Source organism: Dendrobates tinctorius, unplaced genomic scaffold (genome assembly GCF_039654945.1).
Source record: "Dendrobates tinctorius isolate UK_male_01 unplaced genomic scaffold, ASM3965494v1 ptg000139l, whole genome shotgun sequence".
Classification (NCBI taxonomy): domain Eukaryota; kingdom Metazoa; phylum Chordata; class Amphibia; order Anura; family Dendrobatidae; genus Dendrobates; species Dendrobates tinctorius.
Window position 1 is genome coordinate 12,961,250 of NW_027361807.1, and position 16,688 is coordinate 12,977,937.

Consider the following 16,688-nt stretch of genomic DNA (forward strand, 5'->3'; position numbering starts at 1 on the left):
TATCCATGGCCCCTTACCAGTCTAAGAATACCAGCCCCCAGTTGTCTGGCTGGCTGTCAAAAATAGGGGGGACAGCACGCCATTTTTTAAAATTATTTATTTAAATAATTTAAAAAACAGCGTGGGGACCCTTCTATTCTTGATAACTAGCCTTGATGAAGCTGACAGCTGAGGGTTGCAGCCCCCAGCTGTGAATTTTGTCTGGCTGGTTATCAAAAATTGGGGTTACATTACAGTATTTATTTACAGCACAGGAGCAGCAGACGAATACTCCCATCTGCCGTTCCTGCTGTCACTTGTATTAGCAGCAGCAGGTGTAGGCTGATGGGAGTAATATTCCCATCAGCCTCCGCCTGCTGTCTCTTTTATTTCTTAAATGTAACTCTCATCATTCTCTCCTGCTTGCACCGATCGTCAGTAGAGCAGGAGAGAATGATGAGAGCCGTGTTCAGCACCGGGCGCCGAGGAACAGCGCTTACTGTAATGTTTCTTCCCTGGCGCCCGTCCTTTTGGTATTGTTGCGGCACATGAATGCTACACGTGTGCCACAAGTATTACACACACGGACACTGACATCTCTGGTACCAGAAATATCAGGACGTGTGAAAGAGGCTTTATAGCGGGTTTTTATGTTTGGCAGCTGTCACACTCTAAGAGACACTTTTTATTGCAAAAAAAATAGTTTTTGCATCACCACATTTTGAGAGGTATAATTTTCCATATTTTGGCCAACAGAGTCATGTGAAGTCTTGTTTTTTGCCGGACGAGTTGACACTTTTATTAGTACCATTTTCGGGCACATGACATTTTTTGATCGCATTCTATTCCGATTTTTGAGAAACAGAATGAGCAAAAACCAGCAATTCATGAATTTCTTTTTCGGGGGGCATTTATACCGTTCCGTGTGTGGTAAAATTGATAAGGCAGTTTTATTCTTTGGATGATGTTTTCAGCGTTACCATGTTTATTTTTATCCATCTTTTTGATTGCGTGTTATTCCACTTTTTGTTTGGCGGTATGACGATAAAGCATTGTTTTTTGCCTTTTTTTATGTTGTTCACTAAAGGGGTTAACTAGTGGGACAGTTTTATAGGTCGGGTCGTTGCAGACGCGGCGATACCAAATATGTGTACGTGTACGTTTATTGTTTAGATTTTTTTTACATTCAAATATTTATTTAGTTATAGAATATATATTGATTTTTTTATTACTATTTTTGAGTTTTAAAAAAAATATTTTTACAATTTCTTTTTAACTTTTTTCTAACTTCTACACTTTGTCCCACTATGGGACAATCATTTTTTTGCATGCTGATCGCTTCTATAGTATGAAGATGGAGCAGGATCTGCATACCATAGAAGCTGTCAGCACTGCACTGACACATCAAGTTTCCTAGCTGTGGTGAGCCGGATGTCGTCATGATGCCATCCGCTCACCATGGCAATGATCGGGACCCTGTGTCACGCTGAGGGGGCTCCGATCCAAAGGCAGAGGGGCTGTCAGCCCTGCACCGGCTCCCGGAATACTGCGATCTTGTTTGATCATAGTATTTCGGGGGTTAAAGTGCCGACAGCGGTCTGTGATTGCTCATGGCACCTAGTGCCAGGTGTCAGCTGTGAGAATCAGCTGACACCCAGCCACGATCAGGATGAAGTACTATTCCATCCATGGGCAAATTGTGTCGGGTCACATGGACGGAATAGTACATCGGATTTTAGAAAAAGGTTAATCAGCCATCAAGTGACTAACAGCCACAGGTGGAGAGGTGCTCCACCCATGGCTATTAAACAGTTACATCCAATTGTCAATCATTGACAGCAGGATTTAGCACACGCCAGCCAGAAGCAAGTCAGAAATCCTGCCCATCAGCACCCCTGTGACTTGACCGCGTGGTGCCAATTGGTTGTTAAGACAGCCGGGGATTGCAGAAGACCCTTGTGCCTTTCCTGTGATCGCCGGCTCGTGGTCTGCATTCATAGCAGAATGTGATTTCTGCTATGCATAGCAGGGCTGAAGCCCTGCTATGTATAGTGTAGCTTCAAGTGTCCTAAGGGGGCTATTAAAGTCAGTTAAAGTGATAAAAGAAAAGTTTTTATAAATATGAAAAAAATAAAAAAAAACAGAAAAGTTCAAATCACCCCCCTTTTGCCCCATTGAAAATAAAACAATAATAAAAAATACACAGAATTGTTATCTCTAGCTCAGAAACCACCATGGTTACTTACCGGTAGCCGGTTTTTCCGGAACCCATGACAGCACCACCTGAGAGAGGGATCCGCCCCGCCAGGACAGGAACCTACTGAGATATAAGGGGCGGCACCTCTCCCCTACTTCAGTTGGGTTACAGAGCATTGAGAGGATTTCCCGGTTAGTTACATGTTCAATCCAACACCACATCACACAAATGCACCCTACTAACCGTGCACACCCATACGGTGAAAAAGGGGGGGGGAATATACGGGTGCTGTCATGGGTTCTGGAAAAACCGGCTACCAGTAAGTAACCATGGTGGTTTTCCCTTCACCCATGACAGCACCACCTGAGAGACTTTTGGAGACTACGAAACACCTTAGGGAGGGACCACCGCTTGCAGCACCCTTCTACCAAAGGTTAAGTCAGCAGAGGAGGATAGATTTAATCTGTAGTGCCTAAAGAAGGTTGAAGGTGAGGCCCAGGTAGCGGCCTTACAAATCTGTTCAATTGATACCTCTGCCTTTTCAGCCCAGGAGATCGCCACGGCTCTGGTGGAATGAGCCTTGATGCCGTCAGGAATCAAGATACCACTAGCTGTGTAGGCTACACTAATGGCCTCCCTAATCCATCTAGCAATAGTCCCTTTTGAAACGCCATAGCCTTTCCTGGCACCCTGAAAAGCTACAAATAGGGACTGGGACTTCCTCCACTGGCTGGTGACATATGTATTCTAGCAGGGCTCTCTTAACATCCAAACTATGGAATTTTTCTTCCCCTGGATTCTTTGGATTATCACAGAAGGATGGGAGGATAATCTCTTGACCCGGATGGAAATCTGACACTACCTTAGGCAGATAAATGGGGTCTGTCCTTAGCACCACCCTGTCCTGAAAAACTTGTGTGTAGGGTGGATTTACTGACAGAGCCTGCAGGTCGCTTACTCTACGGGCTGATGTAAGGGCCACTAAAATGATTGTTTTCAGGGTCAGAAATTTTACGGAAAGCTGATGTAATGGTTCATATGGTTCTTTTGTAATGGCCTCTAGTACTAGGTTTAAATCCCAGGGAGCTATCTTGGGTATTGGAATAGGTTTAGCACTATGACATGATTTGATGAATCTGGCTATCCATCTATTCGCTGCCAAGTTGCAGTTATAGAGCGCCCCTAGCGCAGACACCTGAACCTTAAGCGTATTTACCGCTAACCCCAGCTGTAATCCTGCCTGTAAAAACTCCAAGATGGCACTAATTGGGGGTTCTTGTCCTAACGGCTTACCTAGGAACTGTAGGAATTTATTCCATGTTCTACCACAGATGTTAGTCGTCACCGGTTTCCTACTTTTAAGCAGGGTGGCCATCAACCCCGGGGAAAAACCTTTACCCCTTAAAAGCGACCTTTCAAATTCCACGCCGTCAGATGGAATCCCTTGACTTGCACGTGGAATATCGGGCCTTGGGCCAGAAGGTCCGGAACTTCTGGCAGAATCCATGGATCGGAGATGGACATTCTCCGCAGTAGAGCAAACCAGGGCCTTTTTGGCCAAAATGGGGCTATTAGGATTACTTTGGCTTGATCGGTCCTGATCTTCCTGACCACTGTTGGGATCAGAGCGACTGGGGGGAACGCATAGGCCAGCTTGAAGTCCAACTGAATGTGCAGAGAGTCCACTGTCCATGGATCTTCCCTTGGGTTTAGGGAGCAAAACCTTCGTGTTTGCCTGTTGTGTTTGTTGGCAAAGAGGTCTATCACTGGTTCCCCCCAAAGCTGCGTTATTTTTTTGAAAAATGGACTGATTTAGGACCTATTCTCCCTGCCTCAGAGTATTGCGGCTTAGGAAATCGGCCTCTATGTTTTCTGCCCCTTTTATATGTAAGGCTGTTAGGGATTGTAAGTGTTGCTCCGCCTTGCTCAGGATGTCGTCTGCTGCTTTCATTAGGGAGTATGATTTTATTCCCCCCTTGGTGGTTGATGTATGCCACCGTTACTTTGTTGTTCGACATGATGCGGACATCGCAACCCCTGAGTAGGGGAAAGAAGTGGGTTAGGGCTTTGTTTACAGCCCACAATTCTCTGAGATTGGAGGATGCCCTTCTTTCTTGAGGTGTCCAGGAGCCCTGGCCTACGTGACCCCTTAGGTGCGCCCCCCACCCCCGGGAGCTTGCGTCTGTTAGGATCACATCTGTCGCCTGTTTGTCCCAAGGTATTCCTGCAGCCAAATTTGTATTGTCCAGCCACCAGTTGAGAGAGACTTTGGTCTCTAGTGAAAGCTTCAGATCTCCTTCTAAACGCCCTCTTAGCGATTTTTGTGCTGCTAGTATCTCCTACTGGAGTTGACGGGTATGAAATTGAGCCCACTTGACCGCCGGAATACAGGACATCAGAGTGCCTAGTAGAGACATCGCTTTCCTCAACGTCATCTGAGGATGGTTTTGGGCTGACAAAGCCATGTTCCGTACCTTCTCTATTTTGGCCTCCGGAAGCAGACACACCTGTTGTTCTGAGTCCAGGATAAATCCCAGGAAGGTCTGTTGTTTTAGGGGTTGTAGTCTTGACTTTTTGAAGTTTATTATCCACCCCAATTCTTGTAAGGTGACGGTCACCTGGCTTAACTGCGCAGTACAATGGTCCTCCGAGTCGCCCACTATGAGGAAATCGTCTAGGTAGGGTATTACCACTGTGTCTCGAATACAAAGGAAAGCTGTTACCTCCGCTATAACCTTGGTGAACACTCTCGGGGCTATGGATATACTAAACAGAAGAGCTGTGAACTGGAAATGTTTTAGTACGCCTTGGATATAAAGCGCTACCCTCAAGAATTTTTGATGACCTGGATGGATAGGGATATGATATTATGCATCCTTCAGATCGTCTACCACCATAAAACAATCTTGATGTAGTAGCTTTATGGCCGTAGTCACTGACTCCATCTTGAAGGTCTGATTCCCTACCCACCGATTGAGTCCTCTGAGGTTTATAATTGTCCTGAACGACTGGTCCGGTTTCTTGATCAAAAAAAGTGGTGAATAGAATCTGCTTCCCTTCTGTGTGTCCGGGACTTCGTAAAGGACCTTTTTGTCTATTAGGTTCAGGATCTCTGTTTCCAGGGCCAACTGTTCTTCAGCCGCTCTTCTGATAGGGGTAACTACGAACACGGGTTTCGGTTGGCGAACAAACAGGATTTTCAGGCCTTCTTTTAAGATGCTTAGGATCCAGGTATTGGAGGAGATCTTTTCCCAGGCCTGGGAAAAGAGTGCCAATCTCCCCCCTACTGGAATACTGGCGTCATTGTGGTGATTTTTTTGAGGTGGAGGAACCTCCACCAAACACGAAGCCTGACTCTTTTTTCTTTTTGTCCTCCCATCTCCTTCTATCGGCCAGAGGACGCCCCCTATTGAATCTTCCACCTCTCCGAAAGGGCTGTCTTCTCTGCTCTGTTGGGAACCTGGGAAAACCTTTTTTCCTATCGCTCGCTTTTTCCAGGATGTCGTCTAAGTTCTTCCCGAATAAGAATCTCCCATCACAGGGGAGAGAGCACAGTTTCGCCTTAGATTGCAGGTCACCCGGACAGCCTTTAAGCCAAAGTGCTCGTCTAGCAGCATTTGATAAACTTGCTGCTCTGGCCCTTAACCTCATAGAATCCGCCGAGGTGTCCGCTAAAAAAGCTGCTGCCCCATGCAAGAGATACATATCCGCCAATATCTTCTCTCTTGGGACCCTTGATGCTAGTTTTTCTTCCAACTGCTGCAGCCAGATCATGAGGGAGCGTGCTGTGCAGGTGCCCGCTATCGCTGCCTTTAATCCTCCCGCAGTTGCTTTCCATGCATACCTCAGATATGAGTCTGCTTTCTTATCTAGCGGGTCTCTAAGAACCCCTGAATCTTCCAGGGGCAGGGCCGATTTTTTTTAGAGGACCTGGATACTGCTGCGTCTATTTTTGGGACTTTGTCCCATATCTCCGCGTCCTTGTGTTCAAAAGGGTATCGCCTCTTAGAGGTGGAGGGAAGAACCCCTGATTTTTCGGGTTTCCTCCACTCTTTCTCAATAAGCGCCTGAATCTTCTCATTCACGGGAAAGGTACGCTTTTTCCTCTCCTGGAGCCACCCAAACATAACATCTTCTAGGGTTTTGTCGTTTTCTCTTCCTGCAGGCCCATTGTTGCTCTAATGGCCTTTAGAAGGGCATCTGTGTCTTCCACCGGAAAACATGGCTTACCCCCTGTGTCACTGTCTGAGGAGTCTGATGAGGATGCCTGTTCTGATTGAGACAAGGTCGAAGAGAAATTTGAGGGAGAACTAGGGGTATCCTTTCTACCTTTCCTCCTTTTTTTCAATAGGGTCTTAATTGAACCCTCCATCTCTGACCTAAGGGCTAATATCAGATTAGCCGCGAAACTAGGCGCTTCCTCCGCCATAGTTCGCTGAATACAACTGGCACAGAGGTCTTTCTGCCAGTCCCTTGTTAGGGCCGCTTTACATATGGCGCAGTCCCTATTATTTTTCTTGCTTCCTGCTTTTTTGGGCCTTTCCTATGGGGTTAAACATAGTCAGGGAACACCTATTAATACAAATGCTAGCATTCACGAAGATCACTCACCACCCGCAATCAAGGGCACCGGACTCGGAGGCTGCGTTGGAGCACGTGACCTGTGCTGTCTGGATCTCGTGGATTCTCCCGACCTGCGGCTGGGGCGGCTGCAGCTTGAGCGGCTTCCATGTTTGTGGCCGGAGGGCTGTGAGGGCGGCAGAGATAAGGACCTCTCCTGCTCTGACTCCATCGCTGCACCGTCTGCCCCGTCGCAGCCTCGTTTAAATAAGCCTCCGTCCTGTGAGTGGCCTCCCCTCCCCCCTGCGATCGCCGGTCGACTGCCTTCTGGAAAAGCCTGCCGGCCTCGCACCAGGCGCCATGACACCGTCGCCTGGATCTGACGTCAGCCGGCGCACTCACAATCCTCTGCGCCGCTGACGTCAGTGGCTGGAAAGCGCTCACGTCTCTCCCTTGTCAGATGCTTCGGCTATCGAGCTGCGGGCGCGTGAGAGGGGAGGGCGGCGTGGTGGGGGATTCCCGCAGCCACCGGGGATCTGACCAGCGCCCACACGAACCCGGAACCCCGGAGGGCCCTGGGGACTGTTCCTCCAGCACCTGACGGCCGGCGCTACAGGTAAGATACCTGTTCTTCCCGCGCCGGGACGGGGCTGGGTCTTTTTTCCTTTTTTTTTCTTCTTTTTTTACCTTTTGCCCATGACAGGCACCGCTGATAGTGGAGCTCCTTCCAGGACAGGACCCCCAACTGAAGCGGGGGAGAGGTGCCGCCCCTTATATCTCAGTAGGTTCCTGTCCTGGCGGGGCGGATCCCTCTCTCAGGTGGTGCTGTCATGGGTGAAGGGAAAATGTCCAATCTATCAAAATATAAAACAAGTTAATCCAATCGGTAAACGGTGTCACGAGAAAGAAAAAAATCTAAACGCCAGAATTAAGTTTTTTTGGCAACAGTGCAATAAAATACAATAAGAGATGATCAAAACACCATATTTACCCCCAAATGGCATCAAATGGTATCAATAAAAGTATCTGCTCGGGGCATAAAAATAAGTCATCACACAGCCCCAGATCCTGAAAAATGAAAACCCTACGGGTCTCGGAAAATAGCAACAAAAACTAATTTTTTATTACAAATTTCCAAATTTTGTTTCATCACCTAATTAAAAAAAATCTGTAAATGTTTGCTTTTCGTATAATTGTACTGACCTGGAGAATCATATGGCATGTCAGTTTTACTGTACAGTGAACATGGTAAATAAAAAAAAAAAGACTTGGGATTGTGGAATTGCACTGTTTTTGCAATTTCAACACATTTGGATTTTTTTCCCATTTTCCAGTATACTACATGATAAAATAAATGGTGTGGTTGAAAATTACAGCTTGTCCTGCAAAAAACAAGCCCTCTAGGAAGAGGGGGGAGGAAAAAACGAAAAGGAAAAAACGTAAAATTACCAATTACAAGAATTGATGTTCACAGATGTTAAGTAAGTAATAAAACATAGTGGAATATACATAAAGGACATATACTTCTTGTTAGATCCACTTCTGACTTTAGCTGAAAATGCACCAAAAAAGCTGCAATGGCATTTTTGTTTATTTGTTTTTTTATGCTGTATGTACTTTCACCTGGGCTGTTATAGAATGTGTGTTTTTATGTGTTTTTTTGTGCTTTTATGTTTTGTTTTTTTTCATTTAACTTTACAAAGAAAAAAAATGTGCATACTGCCCCCTTCACTGAATTTCAACATGCCCAATCCTATTTTCCCCATGTGAATTTACCGTCTCCCCATAGAAATAAACATACAAGCTCAGCAATTGCAAATACACTGTACATGTTTATGAGTGGGAGGGGAAGGGGGTTAACGAAAGGCAAATTGTCTAAAAGAAAGGCCGTATTACCACAAAACGAAGTAGTTGCTAGTCTGCTTCTCTCCAAAGGTGGTGCCCATTTACTCCACATCCCATGGCATGCTGGATATGTCACACCCTAAAAATATATATAATATACTCAATATGTATTTTAATATTTAAAATTAATCACAAAGCTATATATCTGACTATAATTACATCATATCCACCTACCTCAACAAGGCCTTGTAAAACACGGACACAAATAACACATCCAAAATGAACTTTTGCTGCAGATGGTATCAACATATTGAAGATGGAGGTTAAAAAAATAGCAGCACCAAATACCCTACAAGATAAAAAAAAAAATCTTAAAGCGATTGAAGGGGTTTTTTTTATTTAAAAGTGATATAACTTTTGTATTGTTCATAAAATACTGAGTAATTTTATATAAATTTATAATCACTTATTATTAGGCTTCATCCACATTTGTTCTGCCTAACAATGAAGTTAGAAGCAGTGCTGGATCCATCACATGATGGCCACCCGCGACACCCAATGGATCACATTGACCATATGTCATGATCTGCTGTGTTTGTGTGATCAGGTAGTTCAGAGGTTAATCTGGACAGCCTCACTCTGAGACTCTGGGAGGCTTTTTATAGCCTCATTGTGGGCTCACTCCTTGTCGCTTATACTCAGATCCTTGGCCGAGTGTGTGACCCTGGTGTGCTTTGTGACTGTGATACTTTATGCTTGCTTGGTTTTGATCCGGTTCTGTCCCTGTTACGAGTTCTGCCTGTTCCTTTTGTACTGCTCTGCTATTCCCGTGTATGACTCTTTTGCATTGGACCTGACTAATCTCTGACTGCCTCCCTTGTACTGCGTTGCTATCTCTGTGTATGAATCATTGCTTACGTTTTGACTATTCTCTGCTTGTCCCCCTGGTACCGCGCCACCATCTCTGACCCCCGTTTGGCTGATCAGAGTTTCCCTAGCCTTTACTCCAGGATTCCTGTTATAGAGCCCTATAGCCCTCTCCTGCAGCAAGACGCTAAGCCACGCCCCGTATAGTCACATGATCGTAGGTCCTGGTACTGCTTAACTACTTTCAGTGTCGCAGGTCCTGGTGTCAGAATTTTCACTGCAGTATCGGACCCCGGGTCCCCCCATAGTCTGGGTGAATAATCCTGTTCAGCCGCAGAGGTCCGCCGGCGCTGACAGGATCTTGATACCATAATAGGGTCTTTTGGGTTTTCATAATAGTGTCAGCCATTTTACTAGACAAAAAAGTGCAGTATTCTGGCCAGATCTGCTACAGAGACTCGTAACGTAGATTTGGACACAGCTGACTTATCTTTTATGGTTATAAAGATCATAGTATTCATCTCTATTCATGTGTAAAACTAACAGCATTTTGACAGATACTAGCATGCAGGTTATGTTAGGCACGTCAGACAACAGACTGGAGATAATCCACTGCCTGTTTTTAAGGGAAGTCACCAGAAATTTGAAAGAATCTATGTATAAATGGAGGAAATGAGATAAAATAACTGAAAAGTAGAAATGAGAAGTCAGATTCGTGGGACTCCATTACAGCACCCAGGTCAGTGGTACCTGGCGGTTAGAAGAGAGACCCACGAATCTCTTACTTTCCGGCGTCCCCGGCGCAGCACTTGATTTGTCAGTAGAGATGAGTGAACCAGAACTGTAAAATTTGGGGTTCATACTGGACACCTTGTGCCTGGTGCTAAATGTCGAACATGGACTTCTCCCAGAAGTGTGAGTGTGTGTGTGAGAGAGAGAGAAAGAGAGAGAGAGTTTTGCTGCCCCCTAGTCCTTACTATGGCCATTTTACAGCACCAAAGTTCGGGTTTAATAATGGTTCAGGAATGAAAAGAATTGATATAGTATCATCTCTGTCTCACAGCATCCATGTAGCCAATAGACATTGTAGTTTCAATACTCCAGGATATGTGAAACACAGTCAGTCACCATGTCACCGAACGCTAATCTGTGGTTTACAATGGTAACTTAATCCAGGCCAACACTGGAGACCAAGAATTCAAGTGCAACATCTTTTCTAACAAACTAGTAGGAACTAGTATGAGAAGGCAGAGATCTGTGCCAATATTTGTGCCATTTTCAGGCTTTCTTAAAGGGGTATTCTAAAGTTTGAAAGTTATCCCCTATCCATTGGGGTCCAACCACTGAGACCAGCACCAACTGAGCCCTAGTTGAATGGTGTGGCGGTCCATCATGTGCACTGCTGCTCTATTCATTCTTAATGAGACCACCAGAGTTATTAGAGTGCATCGCTCAATTAGTCTTCAGCAGTCCCATGAGAATAAAAGAAGTGACCACAGTTCCAGTCACACAGGGCTCTTCAGGGCCTCGGGTTTTATGATTCAAGGGGGTCTCAGTGATCAGACCTCCAGGGATTGGGAAGTTATCTCACAGATAAAGGATATCTTTTAACCCTCTTTAATAAATTTGATAAGGACTCCGTCTCTTTGAGGAACTTACCCACTTTTTCTTTACTATAAAAAATTTTCAAAAAGTAATGAAAGTTCAAACTGTGACCCATATTTGTCACTCACTTGTCATCTTTTACAACCCTCTTTGGCACAGTGTAGGCCATAAACTGCATACTATATGGTGCAATATGACATTACATGTCAATTTAATTGTGAGCCATTTAATTTTCTTTCTAATGCTCACATTTCTGACTACAAAGTGAATACTTCACCAATCATGTCTATCATTGGTACGTGTACCTCAGATCACAAGACACCTTCATCATTCATGTAAGAAAAAACAGTAGTTTATTAATAATTAAGTAGCATTTGGCTGTAAGATATTATCATGTGTACAGCACATTGCTCTGTTATCAGCCATGACAGATTTGATTAGACTGGCAGTGGATTCTTCAATAGAATTACTTACAAACTAAGAATAAGGTCTTCCCTACGCTCCATCCCAAACATAGGACAGATAAATAAGAAGGTTAAAAGGTGGTCATTAAAAATAGTAATATGAATTAATTACATAATATTTATAAAACTAAAGGGTGGAACCAACAAAATTGATAAGGTAAATGGCTACAGCAACTGATGTTTATTGTGGTCAGCACCCATCCATCCATGTTTAGTGGTCTATTTCAGTTAGAAAATAGGGGCTTATTATTCCAACTGATTGCATCACTGAGGAGAACACACTACACAAAAAAGTAGGATCCTGACTACACTGAGAAGCATTTGTGTCAATTTATTGCAAATTTCTCAAAATGTTTCTGATCTGAACAATACAAGGTAATAAAGCACAGCTCTCCTGACCCTCGAGTGACAGCAGGCTCGGACTTGCCCGCAGGAGAACAGGAGACTCCTCTGGTCAACCCAATCAGTGGCGTAACTACAAAGTTATGGGCCCCGGTGCGAACTTTCAAATGGGGCCCCCATGCCAAAATACAAGCATATCTCTGCTCCGTACACCTCGTACACACGGCTCCACTCCGTACACCTCGTACACACACGGCTCCGCTCCGTACACCTCGTACACACATGGCTCCGCTCTGTACACCTTGTACACACACGGCTCTGCTCCGTACACCTTGTACACACACAGCTCTGCTCCGTACACCTAGTACACACGACTCTTCTCCGTACACCTCGTACACACAGCTCTGCTCCGTACACCTCCTACACACACGGCTCCGCTCCATCCAAAATTGTACACACAGCTCTGCTACATCCACACTGTAAACCCCTCCTGACCCCGCACATAAACTTTACCTCATCCAGCACTATGACAACCAGCACAGCAGAGTCCTGCAGACACTGAGGCCCCTGATCATGTGATCCCCTACTCCTCCCCTGCTGGGACCTCATCACAGGTCCTGTGCGCACATTAGAGAAAACAGCCTAGCGACATCATTGCAGGCTGTGAGGTGGGTCTCAGCGGGAGGGCGAGGATGGGGTGCATGGTGGGGCGTGGCGGCTCAGTGCAGTGCAGGACTCGGGTGGAGGGGTCAAAAACGGGACTGTCCCGCGAGAATCAGGACAGTTGGGAGATATACCTGCCAGGCCCCTGACTCCCCCAGCACCCGGTCACACTGGAGACTGCTGCGACCGTGGTAGTTATGCCCCTGAACCCAATTTATTGCTTTTGAAATTTGTGAATGAAGATAAAGTCATATTTGCATGTAGCTGAAAAGTGGAGCCTTGGAGTTGATGATACTGGTGTGCCCTGTGCACCGCAGTCCGACACTGAGTGACAGATTCATATATTTCTATGAGGCTGTCACGCTTGGTTTAGGAAAACCGCGGCCAGTCCATGCATTAGCAGTCCGTGCTTGGACCGATTTGCACAGACCTCTGCATGACCCCTTAGGCCTCATTTACAAGTCTTTTTTCCATGTACAAGTGCTATCCATTCTTTTTATGGAAAGCACTCAAACCTATGATAGTCTATGGGGCTATTCACATGTCAGATTTTTTTGCTCAGATGAAGTCGTCCATGCAAAATAGCAAACCTATGTGTCATGCCCTCAGCCGCAGGCCCGATCTCCGCTGTGCAGGGAGACCACACCTGTCACGCAGCTCCACTGGTACTGTTCACCCTGTCCGTGGCTCCAGATGATCAGCGGCTCCTTTCTCTGCTAGGGACCTGTTTCCCCTTTGCAGGTCTTCTGGAAATGCTCTTAGGAGGCATGCCCTGCTTACTGCACATACTTAAAGCAGCAGGGCACCTGTTCTCTATTAGGGCTGTCTGAGCTGTCATGCTCTGTGCATAAAAGGCATTCTTCCCCTAAAGGTACTGTCACACTTAGCGATGTACCAGCGATCCCGACCAGCGATATGTCGCGGTCAGGATCGCTGGTACATCGCTAAGTGGTCGCTAGTGAGCTGCCACATAGGCAGATCTCACCAGCAACATCTCTGGGGACGGGGATCGCTACTTACCTGTCACACCAGGCGATCCTGCGTCCTCCCGCCAGGCTCCACGCGTCGCTCGTCCTCACAGCAGGAAGTGGCTGACGAGAAACAGTCCTGAACGTTCTCACGGGATCAGCGATAACCAGCGGGGGAGCCGGTTGTAGGTAAGTATCACACATAGCGATATCGCTAGCAATATCGCTATATCGTCACTAGTTATAGCGATATTGCTAGTGATATCTCTTAGTGTGACATGCCCTTAAGGGAGGTGCCTGGGCAACGTGTTCATTCTTTAGGATTGTGGCCTCCTGCTCAGGCCACACTCTGCTGTGCTCTGCAAACTGAAGTCTGTTGCTTGCATGATACTAATTCCTTTGTCTCCTCAGAATCCTCTGCTGGAAGTTCCCTATCCTGGATCCTTCTGGACACTCCGGTTTCCACTTCAGTCTCACCAAGCCTCTCCTCACGGAACCATCCATATATCGCTGCCAGCCTTTCTGAGATTACACAGAGCTTCCGGGATTCTCTCCACCGACGGAGCCAGTATTCCACCGTCTTGCTTATAGGGTCTGTACGGGTCATCCCTCTGGTCTGGGTATCGCGGCATTTAGGCCACCTGGTGTTGCAACGGGGGAATCCCTGTATAGAAGTATACCTTGCCTGGTGCTCCACTACGTGGTTCAGTGTCATGGTCCAGAGGGTTCTCCCCTCAGGCATTTCTCCCTTTTGTTAAACTTCCTTTAAAATATAAATAAAGTGCACTCAGTGAGAGGAACAAAATAGCAATCTTGTGGGCGTGATACCTTTTAATGGCTAACAAACTATAGTGAATGATGTTGCAAAGCAAGCTTTCGGGACTGCTTATGGCCCTTCATCAGGCTGATATAACAAAATATTTGAAGAAACCTTATTTATATACAGTATAACGCACAGGCTTGGTGTGATACATGGACATTTCAATAAACAAACTCTGAGCTTGAAGAGAGAATCCTTAATTAGGTAAGATTAGATAGGTGGTGTGAAAGTTCTGTGAGATAAAAGGTATCACACCCACAAGATTCCTATTTTGTTCCTCTCACTGAGAGCACTTTAGATATTTTTTTTCTACTGGCTAACACGGTACCAAACCACTTTTTTGCTTCCTTTAAATAAATATTTTTGGTTTTTGGAAGCTCATTCTCTATCTCTTGATTATTGTGTATACAGCTACCACTGCATCATCAGTGGTCTAGTGAGTATGTAAAGGGAAGAAGTTCATTGGATGCAGTGGAGAGTCGGAGACAGAGAAGAGGTTAACAGAATTTAATGTACAGGAAGTTAAACAAGGAATACTCCACGCAGGGAGGCAAGACTAATAACAGCAACTAGGGAAATTAAGCACAAACACAATGCACGATAGAAATATACGCAAAAAACAAGGTAACTTATCGCTTGCAGTTCTTGCAGGGGAAATTGAGCACAAACACAATGCACGATAGAAATATACGCAAAAAGCAAGGTAACTTATCGCTTGCAGTTCTTTCAGGGGAAATGCTGGAAAATCTCCCTACGGCATCGCAAATCGTGGACATAGCCTCTGGCTCTATTACGGAGGAACGAGAAGCACTGTCTTCCGACGGTGCTGATGAATCCGGTTCTGTTTGGTTTGAGTGCGCTGGAATGTAGAAACAGTCCTTTGTGTAGATTCCTCAGTGATGGCGCCAAACACGAGCAGTGGGCACGCTCTCAGAATGCAGCAGCGGGCGGTCCTCTGGAGTTGTCTCTAGGAATGAAGCAAGTCAGCTTATCTGTTACCACAGACAGGACAGGGCTGTCAAAAAGAACAGGGTTAGAAGATAACTTAATAGCATGAAAGTCAATCTTAAGTTTAGCACTCTGAGTGGCGTGGAGTTGTCAGTCAGAGTAGTAGAGAGGGGGTCAACCTTCTTCTGTCACTTTCCCGCAAGTCTGACCCGTTCCCGTGCTCAGTCCTTCTTATATTCTCTGTGCCCCCTGCTGTCCAGCGCGAAGGTCCTTCCCTCCCAGAAGAAACCTCCCCCGGCAACAGTGGTGACAGTCCTGATAGTTCCGGCCCTAAAGGGCATCAGAAACCGCTGACTCTGTCTCGGCTCATCTTCTTACACCCCCCTCTCTTTTCACTCGCCATTCCACGGGCGAGGCATCCTTAGCATTGCTAGAGAGTTTTTTTGCTTGTCCTAGCGGTTTGCCGACAAATAAACTGATCCTGATTGTAATGCTTGGGAGGTTGTCCAGCCATTGTGCGTTAGGAGCAATGTAGATTGGAAGGAATAGTGGAGTCCTCTAACGTAGGCAAAGCTGAGTCTGCACCTGTTGTAACGTTTTCTTCTGGGGTCTTAAGGCCTTGATCTACTGACGAATTTTCAGATGGCTGTTCAAAACTTTCTTCCTCTTCTTCCTCCACGGCCATGGGAGGCACCTCTTCGGGAACCTCAGGGGTTTCTTCTCTTTGCATGGGATCCTCGGAAAGGCATGGCCAGAGCATACTCCTGTGGACGACTCTGCTGGATGGATTCTCTTCCCCTTCTGGATAGATCTCGTATACGGGCCCTTCCGTACCAACCCGACTCTTCACTCTGTATGGCCTACTCTCCCACCGATTTTCCAGCTTGTTACGTGGAGCGGGAGTCAACCATCTCCAGTCGCTTTCCCACCATGTCTGACCCGTTCCCCCGCTCAGTCCTCCTTATATTCCCTGTGCCCCCTGCTGTCCAGCATGAAGGTCCTTCCCTCCAAGAAGAAACCTCCCCCTGCAACAGTGGTGACAGTCCGGATAGTTCTGGCCCTAAAGGGCACCGGAAACCGCTGACTCTGTCTCGGCTTATCTTCTTACAAGTCCACTATACATCCTCACGCCCTGTGGGCGTAACAACATGTAGACTATAGATCCAAGTGCTGGATCAAAATTGGCAACACAAATCTACAGGTCAGTGAAAACATCTGACAGCAATCGGATGCCATACATGTGCTGTCAATTTATCACTGATAAATACAGGTGCTTCTCACAAAATTAGAAAATCATCAAAAAGTTAATTTATTTCAGTTCTTCAATACAAAAGAGCCTTTTTCTACCACAATTTTTCCTTCCACTCAACTTTCCATTAATATGCTTGGATACAGCACTCTGAACAGCCAGCTTCCATAGCAATAACCTT

The 16,688-nt window shown here is 45.9% G+C and overlaps 1 protein-coding gene across 1 annotated transcript in view; it reads right to left on the reverse strand.

Annotated features, from left to right (window-relative positions):
- Positions 1–16,688, reverse strand: part of SLC17A8 (solute carrier family 17 member 8) — a 76,950-nt gene that overhangs the window by 50,189 nt on the left and 10,073 nt on the right. The window contains exons 4-5 of the mRNA XM_073545039.1: positions 8,816–8,930; positions 8,633–8,720 (exon numbers count right to left, since the gene is read on the reverse strand). Of these exons, the coding sequence (XP_073401140.1) occupies positions 8,633–8,720; positions 8,816–8,930 (203 nt within the window). The remainder of the gene's footprint in view (positions 1–8,632; positions 8,721–8,815; positions 8,931–16,688) is intronic.